Consider the following 14,630-nt stretch of genomic DNA (forward strand, 5'->3'; position numbering starts at 1 on the left):
CAGAAAATAACACTGATCCCAAACAAACAGACACCACTCCCTACAATCAGTAACTATATACATATGAATAGACCAGATTATGAGATTATCCATGACTCACCATTTTACCAAGGTGGCTAATTATGCTTTTTACAAATTCTCACTTCTTTAAGAGAATTGCACCTTGTAATCTAGAGAATATAATCTCAAATGGTGTTCTCATATCTCTGAATATACAACTTGGTCATCAAGATACGTTTCACAATTCCGTACCGCTTTCAACACAATAGTCATAAGCCTTTGGAGTGTATATACCATATATTGTACAAAATTGTCCGGTGTGGAGATTTCTGATGCACAAGCAGTAAGAGGGACCTGTCAGTAACCTTTTAGTAAATCTAATGCACTGACAAACTTTGCAGAACCCACTCTATCAACACAATCTTCCATTCTGGGAAGAGGGAATGAATCTAGTATTGTCATTTACTTTCTGGTAGTCCATACAATATTGGAAAGTACCGTTAGGCATACAGTATATGGTATACATATGGTGTACATATTATACCATACAGTATATTGTATAATACAATATAATACCTATTACAATGTAAAAAAGCAGATTTACAGAAATTCTAGATCCAGTCCCCTCATGAGCAATCAAGGAGACAATGGTAACACAGCAAGACGAAGAAACCTTAAGAGAACACAAGGCTCAGATGGGGAATCCATCCTCCTCTACTTGGCAAACTAATAGCACAAAATGAATAAAGTTGCTTTTACTTTAGATTTTAACTTCCTATAAAACTTCTATGAGCATTTTTAAGCCTTAAGATACTATACAAATATTTGGCATACAATGACAATCAAATTAGGGTCTGCAGAATAAGTAAATAAACACAGTGTAGTAGGAGAGTCGATGGCAGTGATGATGGGTTTTTTGGTAAAGTTTCCATGGCACCCAAGATCTATTTTTGATCTCTTCAGGAGAATAGGTGTAACATGCAGATTGACAGCTCAGGTTCAGTTGGAGAGTGCCTGATGGTCAGCTGGTCTGAAGGAAGAAGTCTCCTTTACATCCTTTAAGTTCCTGTCACTGGCATGAAGGATGCCATTCAGTTTGTTCCTGTGGCAATGCCTCCAGACCTCCTGGACCTGCCAGTGAACACCGCAGCCACACCCCCGGACCTTCCGGACCTTCCAGACCTTCCGGACCTTCCGGACCCGCTGCTGAACCCTGCAGCTGCACCCCCAGACTCCCCATATCCTTCGCCGGTCACCTCAACACCCTCAGACTTGTCTCCTGACTCGCAGGCTCCGTGTTCCCTGCCCGTCTCACCCAGCCTGTGTCTCCTGCCGCCTCTGACCTGTGGTTCCCACCCGTCTCACCCAGCCTGTGTCTCCTGCCGCCTCTGACCTGTGGTTCCCGCCCGTCTCACCCAGCCTGTGTCTCCTGCCGCCTCTGACCTGTGGTTCCTGCCCGTCTCACCCAGCCTGTGTCTCCTGCCGCCTCTGATCTGTGGTTCCCGCCCGTCTCACCCAGCCTGTGTCTCCTGCCGCCTCTGACCTGTGGTTCCTGCCCGTCTCACCCAGCCTGTGTCTCCTGTTCCCTGTGGGCCTCCAGTGTCTCGGTTGTTGCCTGCTCCTGCTGTTCCTTTGTTTTTGCCTTCACCTATGCCTGGTTTTGTTTTTGCCCCTGCTGTGGTGTCTGTCCCTGCGCTTGTTTCTGTGCCCGTTACAGTTCCTGTGTGTCTCTTTGTTTCTGTCTGTCCCCGTCCGTGTGTTTATTCCAGTGCCCATGTCTGTTTTTGTTCCTGTCCTGTTGTCCCTTGCCTGGTCTGTGATGTGTTTTTGTTTTCCTGGTACTTTTGTGCCTCCAATTGTCCCTCATTGTTTGTCATGTCTCCTCGTCCTCCCTTTTGTCATCCTCAGTCTTCTGTTCAGTGTTCTGTTCCTGCTCCTGCTTCCGCATCTGTTCCTGGTTCTTGTGCTGTTCTGTCTTCTTCTATTGCTTCGCTGGTTTTGTGTCTGTTCCCGCATCTCTTTACATACATTTGTAAACCTGCTTTGTGACAACAACAGTTGTAAAAAGCGCTATATAAATACATTTGACTTGACTTGATTATGTAGTGCCTGAATGATTTCACATGGCGCTGTCCATTAATTTACCATTTATTTTGTAAATGTGCAGTTTAATTGGTGTTATCGCCAATCTTCCACATGATGGAGCTACTGTTTCATCAGAAACCGTAGAATACTATTGCATATACCATTACCTAGTTTGGTATTAGAGACTACGACATCGTTATTCAAACGTATGCAGTGATCTTAGAGGCAGAAAATGTTTCAGATTACTAAAATAAATCTGAAATTCTGAATTTTCGTACACTCAGTAAAACGCATACTCAAACTACACAAAGTTTGTCTGCATTTGATCTTGGTTATCCTGATTTCTCATTGGCACAGTGTGCTGTGTTTGTCCAAAACCGCGTTGTACACTGGGAGCACTTGGCTTTGGAAAATATGGCGTCTCACTGAAAGCGGTGCAGTTTCATTATCTATCTAGTTGCCTCCTAATAAACTAGGTTTGATAATTCAGTGAGTGTAAGGCAGTGGCAATTTAAATTGCTTGCCCGGAGTTAGATCTAAACTGAAAATGGCTTTACTGACATAGGTGTGGAAGTAAAGAACATTTGCTATCTGTCACGCCCACCTTTACGAAAATACGAAAGCATAGCCTGAGCAGAAGAGCTATTCTGCAGTGCCAAGTGAACGCTAGACAGCTTCTAGAAGCTAACGTTTATTCTAGCTGCTTTAGCTAGCTAGCTAACGGGCGTTGTTCAGCTAACACTGGTGTCGCGTTTTTGCTGACGGATAGTATTATGTACACTGTCGGATAGAACTTGGTTGAAACGTCGAATACATCATTTTAATGTTCGTCAACTTCTTCAGTTTCCGAAGGGGGAGAGAGAGATGGGATCTGGTTCTGTGGATTCGTCTCAGTGGTTATCCGTGAAGGAAGAGACTATTTTCCTTCACGATGGGCTGATTCGGGTCACGGACCTCGCAGAATTACCCAGCGAAATTGGAGTCTCTGAACAGGGTGACACCGAGCAGGAGGTAACCTTAAGACTTTGATTCTTTAAGTGAACCAATGTGAACGATGACTAAAACAGCCAGCATCTTAATAGTCTCATAACGTGTTAGTTGTAGGCCAGGCTGTTTGGTTTGGCCCACATTTAGGTTAACGTTATAGCATCGTGTTCTTAGTGTAGGATTCTCCCGGTAGTCACTGGGTTAGCTAACTAGCTAGCAAGCTAAATTAAATGGTTGTGCTGTCAATAGAGTAACATTTGAATACAACACAACTGGATAGCTATCCTACAGTATAGCCTAGCAAGCTGATTTATTAAACGCCCTTCTTTTATCGGGCTGCCGAGCAGGTGTAGCCGGCCAGCTAGCTAGCGTTAGCTATCTAGTTAAGATTGGCCAATCATAACTAGGTAGACAAGCGATGACAGTGTTAGTTATAGTCTCTGTAACGTTAGCTAGTATTAGCTCTAGCTATAATTAAAAATGGTTAACGTTAGGTTCAATAGTTTGATTCGTATTTATATGCTTATTTAGCTAGTTAGGTAGCGAGAACAGTATGAAATTCGCTGTTGAGATAGCTAGCAACGTCATTTATTTACAAGCTACCTGGTATCAAAACTCATTTGTTATTGAATGTCATTGCGACCTATTGAACACATGGGAAATTAGTTAACGCTACCTAGCTAATGCAGTAACTAGCTAGCTAGCTAACGCTCGGTAATTACAGGTTATATCTAGCTAGGTATTAATGATAATGTTAAATAATTGTGTCGTCTGCTAGCTACTTAGGAAACTAGTTAGCTAACCCAGCTATGTTTTGAAAGTATTCTTGCAGATAAATTGGTTGATTAGCTGGATACATTAGGTCGCTCCATGTATATCATAACGGCGGTTGAATATCTTTGGACTAAACTTTGGCTAGCATTTGGCAACTAATGGCTATATGTCGCGATAGTTTTCGTTGTTAAGATTAGTTATCATTTTGCAGCACTTGGAAGGCCTGCGAGTAACCAGATATGGTTTGCTTCTTTCAAAACAGAAGGGTCATGAGACCACTAATCCAATCTTCTTCCTTAACTACAAGATACAGGCAATATGTATTAGACGTTACAGTTGAATTGTACTATGATTAGCTTAGTATTGGCTTTTGATTGGTCAGTATTGCTACAGCCTGTTTCAGTGTGGCTTCTTGTATACAGTTATTGTGTATTTTGTATTATGTTTTATTGAAATATTTAATCTTCATATTTTGTGGGACTTTGTACATTTGTCATTACAGGCGTTTCAGGTATCTCATTCCAACAGTGCTACACACACACACATACACACACACACACACACACACACACACACACACACACACACACACACATATATATATATATATATATATATATATATATATATATATATATATATATATATATATATATATATTAGTGTTAGGCTAATATCAGCCCAATGGAAAGATGCTCCATGTAATAACCTTACTGCAGTTTGACCATGGCAGAGGCTGCAGTGATTTGCAACCTGAGCCTCCTGAGGACTACAGTAACCTAATGAGAGTTCATCCACTGAAGACAGAGGGAACTTGATGATTTGCCAAAGGAAAGGACATGTGGAGCAGACAGAAATATTATTTCTAGGCTCAAATAGAAATACAGACAACCCTATAGCATTACCCCTGTAGCCTTTCAGGCAAGGAACGGTGCCACAAATTACATTCTGACTGCATATAGATTTGTAGTAGCAGTAGAAATAAAAATGATGATGATAAACTGAAGTTCTATACAAATACAAATTTAGTTAAAATATCAGTGCCTTACACAAAAAATAAAGTTTACACAATAAAGCACAATTGCAATAAAATGATTATAATTAAAGAAAAAACAATGTATTAAAAGACTTCAGAACACCTCACAATTTAGATTGTATAGTTGATTCAGTAGTATACTTACTGGAGATGAAGCAAAATGATTGATATTTGTACTACTTGTGAATGCATGCTCATTCTTGACCACTAAATGTGATTTATGATTGATTATGTCTTGTTTGTAAATATTTACTCAAGAATGTTTCCACAGTGACCCACAGGAGGAAGGCTATGGGTCAACCTGCATATGGAGATATTCTAAGATTTGTCTTGTCTTTTTTTTTTTTTTTCTGATAAATTGCATTTGGGTCACATTAGTGCATTTGGTATGAAATCAATATGAAATGCTGCAGCTAAAAGGCTAATGGATGTTCTCTTATTCCACTCATATAGTCTTTATGGTCTTACTGCAATTCACATCTGACCTCTTCCATTTTACTTCATCAGATCTTGTTTAGTGCCATCGGGTTGCCTGGTTGCCATCAGGTTAATGTCTGACATGGTCAGATGCACTTAAATCATTGTGACTCCCTGTTTTTGATTTGGGGAGCTAGACAAGGGTCTGATCTACTCTGTATGAAAAGGGTTAACTGGTGTTCTCCAAAGCGGAATAGTTATTTCCTAAAGCATTCATATTATGGACCATATTTATTGTCTGTATGTGTCCAGATCGTTTCAGTTAGTATTGTCTTGTTGCTGTTTTTTTCTTAAGTGCGTCTTTATATATAAATGTTCATGCTTGTCTTAATAAACTACCTCAGCTATAACACTATCGCATGTTTTTCTTTCTCCCTAACCTTGTGTAGATACTCACCTTTGAGACCAAGAACCCTGTGGAACTAGCTGAGCGCCTGCGTGCTGTTTGTGGTACTCAGAGTAATGCCTATGCTCGTCTCCTGGAGTACCGGCTCAATGCTTTACGTGGCCTGTGGGGGGCGCAGAGGCAGCTGGCCCTGGAAGAGCAACAAGAGCGAGAGGGCGCTGCAGCAGTGGCCGGTGCTGGAGCCGGGGCTGATGAAGAGGCGCTGTCACTCTTGAAGCGGCAGGGCTTCCTGCAGCAGCAGCAGCACCACCACCACCACCATCACCCATCGTTGCCCTCTAGCTCAGACCAAGCGCCTTTCACATCCCGTGTGGGACTGCTGCTCGTCTTCCCCCTGCTGCAGTCTCAAACCCGCCATGACCCAGCACTTGGTGGTGTCACTGCCGAAGTACTGCTGGCCTGTCTGCGTGACTGTCAGCCACTTAGCTTGGGTAAAGAGCCTGCAGACTGCCTCAATGGTCTAGAGGGCCTGCTGTGCACCTGGTTGGAGCAGGGGGGTGAACAAGGAGAAGTTATAGCACAAGAAAAACCACTACTAACCCAGAGGCAGAGGGAGAATGCAGCTGCCGCCCTTGTGGCTTTGGCATGTGCCAGGTGTGTACATTAAAAATTCTTGACCATCAAATTTTAAAGTTATAGATTAGAGATGGTTGTTGGCCGTTGAATCTAGCATGATCATTGTAATTGGAAGTTTATATTTCATGGTTGGGATCTTCTATGGTCTTTTTTTTTTCTTTTTTTTTGATGATTTTAGTATGGTTCAAACAATTATTATGAATGTCATCAATTTAATTACTCTCTAATCATACTCACAATACTGTTGCATCTGTGCTTGTAATAGATTATTTAATTTACCTTTATAGTGAAATATAGAATTGATATCAGTGGTTTGGCTGTATAAGTTAACTCGGCCAGAAAACTGCTATTTCTTCTCAACCTCAAGATTACTTTAAAAAATTATTTTTGCCATGTGACATCTTTCCCTCATGTTCTTCTAGTAGTGTGAATCTTGTCCTTGGTGAGTTTCCCACAGTTAACTAATGTATTTATTTATTTTGGAAATTTCCGACGATAACAGAGTTGTCAAAACCAGAGCAACTATACTATTCAGTTTCTTTTTTGTCCTCACTAACCCCTCATTATGTCACTGAAACATCCAGCCTGGGCTGCTTCAAATGCCCCTACTGAAAAACATGCATAGACCTTTTATCCTTTTAAAAACACTATTTACTCAATTTGATTCTAGAGACATTTTGTGTGTGATGTGCATGTTTAGGTATGTGTACTGTTAATGTTTACCAGTCTATATTTCTAAAAACCTAAGAATCTTTCCTGTAAAGCACTTTCTACATACCACCCAAATCTTTGTTCTTTACTGCTGTTATTTGCTTGCACTCACTGAATGTTGTGTTTCACATAAATTCTAAAAATGGAAGACCAGGTTTAATGCACTGCTCAAAAATTTAGGGAACACTTAATCATCTAAATATAACACAGTCAGTTGAACTGCAGGGATATCGATCTACCCAGTTAGGAAGTATAAACGATTGAAACAGTTTCACATGCTTTGGCACAAATCAAAGTGACAACAGGCACACTGGTTTTGCAGGTGGTGGCCACAGACAATTGCACTTTCCTTATCCTTTCCGACTGATTCTTCTCTACAGTACTGTAGTTTTGTGTTTTGCTACTGTCACTACTGGTAACATGAGGCAGTACCAGTAGATAATTCAGGTTGCACAGGAAGTACAGCTCCTCCAGGATGACACATCAATGGGTGTCATCACAAGAAGGTTTGCTGTGACTCCTAACAGTCTCAAAAGAATGGAGGAGACACCAGGAACAGGAGAAGCACTGCCAGAGCCCTATAGAATGACATCCAGCAGGCTACTGGTGTGCATGTTTCTGACTCCATGAGGGTGGCATGAAGGCCCAACGTCCTCTAGTAGAACCTTTGTTCACAGCACAGCACTGTGCTGCTAGATTGGCATTCAGATTTGGCAGGTCTGCCACTCTCATGCTGTTGTTTTCACAGATGAGAGCAGGTTCACACTGTGCACATGTGACAGATGTGAGATGTGAATCTGGAGATGCCATAATGAATGTTTTGCTGCCTGCAACATCATCCAGCATGACCGGTTTGGCGGTGAGTCTGTGATGGTCTAGGAAGGCATATCCTTAGAGGGTCTACGTGACGAAATCCTCAGAGTGATTGTCAGAACTTATGCTGGTACAGTGGACCCTGGGTCCTGGAGCAGGACAATGCCCAGCCCAGTTCTTGGATGATGAAGGCATTGATGCCATTAAATGGCCCTCATCTTTCACAGATCTGAATCCAATTGAGAACCTCTGGTATCAGTGCATCTGATGCCATCCATTAGCACCACAGACTCTACAGGAGGTCACTGATGCCCTTATCTCATCAGGAGCATGCCCAGACATCGTCAGGAGTGCATACAGGGCATGTCGGTGCCATATGCACTACTGAGTCACATTATCAGTTGCCATTATGAAATTCAAACAAATTGGATCTGTCTGTGATTTCAGTTTTTTACATTGATTTTTGGTATTATTTTGATTCCCGCCCTCAGTGGGTTGTTGATTTAAGGTTTCCATTGACAAATATATCATTTTATTATGACCAAAGTACACAATTGATATCAGTAAAGCTTTTTGACTTGAGTCTTTCATTAATTGAGATCTGATGTGTGATTTAAGAGTTCCCTTTTTTGTGCAGTGTATATTCCCTAAAACCCACTTAATGAATACTTTGGAAATATTCTCAAGGGGATACATGGAGACACACAAGTTGTAGCTGTTCAATGATGTGTATAGTGATGCATTTATTATGGAAGCATGCAGAGGGTTCCCCATTATCATGCTCATTTAAATTTTCTTTGATGGTTTTTATTTATGTATCCAACTTTCCAACTTCCATTTGCAAAGCCTTGCTAAGCTGTTGTTGTTTTTTTTGTGTGTGTGTGTATGAGCTCTACTCTTATTCTTTTCTCTGCGTCTAGGGGATCTCTAAAGACATTCATTCATACTGTTCACCTGCTGCAGAAACAAACAGACCTAGGGCAACTTCCTGTGGCAGATGTCCTCTACAGGTTAGGCTATACACCTTTTTATTTTTAAATAAATGGAAATCTCAGTTGTAAAAGAGCCATTTTACTGTTTTGAACAAACTTGTCTTATATACTGTGTTTCTCTTTTATCATATTGAATGTTACTGTTTTTTTTATAAGTGCTATGCAAAGATTGTTGTTTAAATTTGTATTTTATATTGTCATTCAGTATTAATCAGTATGCATAGTGTTAGTCTCTAGATTGAAATTAAAACCATTATTTCTGGTGCTATAGCTGTATGATGGTACAAAAACTGCATTTCTTCTTTCTCTCAGACTATTACTTCTGGAAGGTGGTCCAGGTTCTCCATCTTGTTTGCTTGGAGGAAAACACAGTGTCTCATGGGGTTTTGAGGACATGCTCCCTACCCCAGACAGCAATGCTGCAGGATCTGAGAGTAAAGGTAAGGACACATTAAGGATTGTGTCATTGTCCTTCCTGTTATTCATCAGAAGTGTTAAAAGAAGACAACTCCTTTTCTTGCTGTTAAATACACTGGACTCAGATAGTATTCAGACCCATTTATGCATACTTAATTCAAAATATAATAAACATAATTGCTAATTTTACCCATTAATCTACACTTAAATATTCGTAATGATGAGGTGAAGACATCTTTTTAGAGTTTTTGAAAATGAATTAAAAATTAAAAACTGAACTCTCTTAGGCTCTGTTCATACCTGGCATTAACATGCTTCTTGGATGTTAAGATTCCCAAAATACCTAGTCGTTTACACCGGCATTTTGAATGTGTCTCAAGTGACCACTTCCATAATTTCTGCTGAAGAAAGCCGATTTACTATATCTCTCTTCCACTTTGTTTATTTTGAGACAGAAAGGTCCAGTGAATACTCACAAATATTCCAGTATGGCCTTTACAATCTTTGAGTCCTCAGTGCAAATGGAAATGAGGCTTCTCATTTCTCCGATGCATCAGCCACAATTATCACTTTTATCCACTAGCCTGACTTGCTTATCTACATGCAGAGTAATCACTGTCTTATTATTATTACAAAGTTCGACACTATTGACATGGGCAGTGCTTTGATGCTTTTGAGGAACCATCAGGATGCATTACCATTCACACTACAGCTGTAATGTGGCCTGATGCATCTCGACCCACCACCGCTAGATGTAGTTTGAGTGGTCAGATTACAATGCATCTCCAAGACGTCTTTTTACCCTGTTCACACTTGTACTTAGAGCTGGTCACTTATGATCTGATTAACCAGGATGCTTGTTAATGCCAGGTATGAACAGGGTCTTATTCACAAATATACCCTTTGCTGTGTCACTGAACTGGAATCAGTGTTAAACTGTATGCTTTAATTATTCTTGGGATATGTCTAGATCTCAGTTGGGGTCCACCTGTTGCAATCTGAATTAACTGGACATAGTTTGGCGAGGCACAGACTTGGGTCTATAAGAGCCAGCCATGAAGCCATGATGTCCAAGGAACTGTCTGTGAATTATGGCAAAACATAGATCAGTGCAGGGATATAAAACTTTAAGGCTTTGAGTGTTCCCAGGATCACAGTGGCCAAATGGAATAAGCTTTGCTTAGAGTTGGGCATCAACGTAAGAAGGGGCTTGGTCAGGCAGGTAATAAAGAACCCAGTGATTGTAAAATCATGTGCAGAGTTGGGATAATATAGCACTTCATGAATCAGGTCTTTATGGCAGAGTGGCAAGACTGAAGCAACTGTTGAATAAAAGCCATATAACCACCCACTCAGAGTTTGCTAAATACCATGTAAAGGACACATGTAACAAGGGGAATAAGATTCTGTGGTCAAATTAGATGAAAAAATGTACTCTGTACTCATGTAATGGGGAGCTTCTCAGTGGTATGTATAGGGAAACGTAACAATTGAAGGACAGTGTGCAGCTAAATGCAGCATAATTTCTGACAAACTTTGCTGCCAAAGGGCTTCTGCAAAGCATTGAATAACGATTCTAGAAATAACAGAACCTTTCCCTTAACATAATTGAAGCTGTGTGTTCAGCAGCAACAACAACAAAAAAAGAGTCAAGTTGACAAGAATTTACCATCTGTATAACTTTTTTTGTAGTTTTTCCCCTATTCTTTGTTGTCAAGGAAGCTTTTTATGAAACTACTTGTGGAGCAACGTTGTTCTACCAGTTTTTGAAATACGAAAACTAATACTGTCTGGTCATTTGACTTGCTGGATAACTATAGGTATGGATAACTACTTTTTGTAATGGCTTAATAATTACACCTGCTTATGAGTAGTAAGAAAATGGTTATACTGTTCAACCATGACAATCTAATGCACCAAGTCAGCATTACCCATAGCAGGAGTTGGCGAAAGCAGAGGTATGGACATCAGAAGTATATGCATACCTGAAACTGCACCTTTTAAGAAGGTTCTGAACATACTTTTCTTGAAAGCAGTCTTGTACTGCTTAGCATTAGAAACCCATTTTATGTTCCTTTCTTTCATGAACACTGATTTCATTATCAAGATCCTGATGCATAGTTCTTTGCTGAGGTTGCTTGGAACTCTAGTAAATGAAGCAACAATAGATTTTTTTTTTTATTATTATGCGCTACATGCTTCAGCACCCAGCGTGGTGTATCACTTTTTAGCCGAGCTGTTGTTGCTTTTAGATGCTTCCATTTGACAGTACTAGCACACCTGTAAGTGTGACCTGGGGAAGACCAAACACCGCAGAAGTTTCATGAACTGACTTTCTTGAAGTGTCCTGTGAGCTCATTTACTCCATTGTCTTAATTCTGTTTACTGTTTCTGACTCCATCCAGAACTACTATTATCTTCTTTTTTTTTCTCGACGTGTACCAAGCCTCTGTCTCCACTTTCTAATTTGGCATGAATTAGCAATAATGTAAATTGTTTTTTAATGGCTTGATTTACCTGATATTACTGCCTGTCACTTTTTTAAACTCATTATTCTGTAAAAACTTTAGACAATCTTGGGTGCCGATGAAAAATGCAAATCATTGTTTTTCTAGGACTGGGGCACCTGGAACTGTGCAACGAATTGACAGTGTACTGTATTCTGCTTATTGGCATTGCCTTCTTGATTGATATAGAGCAACAGCAGACTGATGTGCCATTAAAATCATTAATGATGGTACTAAACCGAGCATAACAGTAGATTTTTATATATGGGCTTTTACTAGTCGTTTTGAAATATCAACCCTGAAGTGCACCTCACAATTTGAGAAGGTTGTCTTCCTTTAATTTATTTATGCATGAAAAAAGCCTGCATGATCATATTTTATTTTAATCTTGTTATTCTAAAATTGTGCAGATGCTTTATTTTCAGTACTTTAGTAGAAGTAGTCATCCTTCCACCTGTGTATTTTATACATATCTAATTAAAAAGGGTAGATGCAAATGTCAAACTAAACTTGCATAACAATGAGTGCATTTATATGCACTTAATAATCCAATAACTGCATATAATATGATTTTGTCAGTAATATATTTACTTGGGTATTCAGACAATGGGAAAACACTGGGTTACATGAGTCAGGCAGTAATCAGGTTTCTACTTAGCAACCAGCCAATAATCTCACAAAATTATGTGATGTAAATTTCAAACTTCCTGTTGTGGCTTTTTGTAAATATGGCTGCACTTTACTGGCAAATATGGATCTTTTTTTTAATGGTTATTAATAGTGTGCAATACTGCCCATTTTACAGGAAATAAGATTTTATCCCCCCCCCCCCCCCCCCAACAAGCCAGAACAACTTTACACTCTCTTGTTTGTTAGGATATACAAACTGAGAAATCTGAATGCAATCAGAGTAAGGGTATACATGAACTGAGAAATCAGATTACTGAGCTAAATCCAGCTCTTTGTATCAGATTTCATAATTTGATTTCTGTTTATGATTGGATTATTAAGTGCATGTAAACACACTCACTGTTTATAGTGATAACTGACTGATGTATATAATCATAATGTCTTTGCCCTCGTCAGCAAAATTGATCAGGAAATAACTCTTTGGTTTGGATAGTTTGGATAGAAGTTTGAACAAGAGTATACACAGCTGGATTGGTAACTACAATTAATGCAAACATATTCTTTCCAGTATACAGTGCTGCAGGACTACAACAAACACATGAGGACAAATGATAGCCTAATGTTTAGTAGTTACTCCACTAACATTTAGCTTGGGTAATGTTGCTGTGTGACATGTGTTTCCATGGAAATGTAATCAACACTGACAAAAGATTTCTTTATTAAGCAAGAAATGCAATTCAGTTTGATGCAATTTGAATTTTAAAGTTCTTTTAACAAGAATCATTGCCTGAAAAGATCTTTCAGAACACTTTTGAGACATCTCTTATTAGCATTAACCTCAACCAAATGGTTTCTGTAAATGCTGAGTCCTGCATGGCATTTAGACATATAAGGATTTGGTATCATTTGGATTTTGTCAATACTTGTGCTACCTTTAGTATTGCTTATTGATGTTGGTTGGTATTTATGGGATAGACTGGGGCTTATATCCCCTATGTTGTCTCCATGTGTTAGATGCTTTGTGAGAAGAATAGAACACGTAAACCCAGGAGATAAGAGAAATGTACCTGTCTCAGTTCCATCCAGTTCCACTTGACTCTAGAATGCTTTTTCTGAATCTATGGACAAAAACTCTTTTATATAACTCTTGAGGAGCCTACAAACATGGTGAGATGGGCAGTAATCAATGTGAATCCAATCTTAACTGTTGCAAAAGATTATGGGCATTTGATTGTCCACTCTAGAGGCAAAACACTTGATTTCTTTTCCTTTTTTTGTTCAGCATTTCCTGTATTTCTAGTATTTCCAGTTTTTTAAAGCAGTCAGATTATCATTCCAAAAAAGCTAAAAAGCACTTTTTAAAATGTTTTTGATCACTCAAGGATCTGCTTCTGCTTCTTGAGGGCATATTATGAATATTTGAAATGCAAATGCCACTTTACTAATTAATGAGCTAAAAAGCAAAGAAGTGTCTATTGCCATAGATGTGATTTTAAAGAAATCTTTGTCTGCCAGTAACTTCACATTCAGTCTTGAGGTGGTGTGATGTGTTCAGTTGAGAGAAAAATGGATGTTCAGAAGCTGGGACTAGGTTTTGTTACCTTTATTATTATTTATTGGACTGTTTTCTGTCTTTCTTTTCTCAGACCAAGGCATAAGATGGCATGGCTGGTGTTATTTTAAAAAGGATTCAGAAACTTTTTTCCCACAGCAGTACATAATCAATGTAGTCAGTCTCAACCCCTTAATCCTTGTCTCAAAAATGCATATCTTAAAAGTACAAAAAACCTTTTCTACCTTTCATTTCCACTGATATTAGTGTTTCCACTGAAGTATAATTTATAGAGGAAATCAAATGGAGATCCTTGTTTCAATTATGTGTACTGATAAAGAAATCATACATCGTAATCAGAGTAAGAGTGTAGATGGTTGTAAAGATCAATATTCAATCTCAAACAATATCATCATTGCACTATTTAGTGATTTGGTGAATTTTAGACAAGCTGTGAATTCTAGACCATTTGGTGAATTTTAAATGCTTCATCTGACCTTTCTCTCTCCTTCTCTCTTTCCTTTCTCTTTGTGTCCCTCAGACACAGACCTGGGCCGCTGCTTGGCTACAGATGGCCTGTATCTCTACACCACTAACTCTTTTGGTAGGGGCTTGAGCAAGCTGGGCTCGGGTCTTCATGGGACCTTAAGGTAAAATGAGATCCCTT

At 39.4% G+C, this 14,630-nt stretch overlaps 1 protein-coding gene across 8 annotated transcripts in view; it reads left to right on the forward strand.

The window, feature by feature from the left end:
- Positions 1–2,489: 2,489 nt before the first annotated feature.
- Positions 2,490–14,630, forward strand: part of hectd4 (HECT domain E3 ubiquitin protein ligase 4) — an 87,496-nt gene continuing 75,355 nt past the window's right edge. For 6 of the 8 annotated variants that reach the window (XM_035530083.2, XM_035530085.2, XM_035530086.2 and 3 more), the window contains exons 1-5: positions 2,493–3,096; positions 5,749–6,359; positions 8,786–8,875; positions 9,170–9,297; positions 14,505–14,613. In XM_035530083.2, coding sequence (XP_035385976.2) covers positions 2,950–3,096; positions 5,749–6,359; positions 8,786–8,875; positions 9,170–9,297; positions 14,505–14,613 — 1,085 coding nt within the window. In that variant the 5' untranslated portion in view covers positions 2,493–2,949. Of the gene's footprint in view, positions 3,097–5,748; positions 6,360–8,785; positions 8,876–9,169; positions 9,298–14,504; positions 14,614–14,630 lie in introns of those variants that run through there. The other 2 variants (XM_081714171.1, XM_081714172.1) reach the window with 2 other exon arrangements.

Source organism: Electrophorus electricus, chromosome 5 (genome assembly GCF_041902795.1).
Source record: "Electrophorus electricus isolate QZ-2024a chromosome 5, ASM4190279v1, whole genome shotgun sequence".
NCBI lineage: Eukaryota > Metazoa > Chordata > Actinopteri > Gymnotiformes > Gymnotidae > Electrophorus > Electrophorus electricus.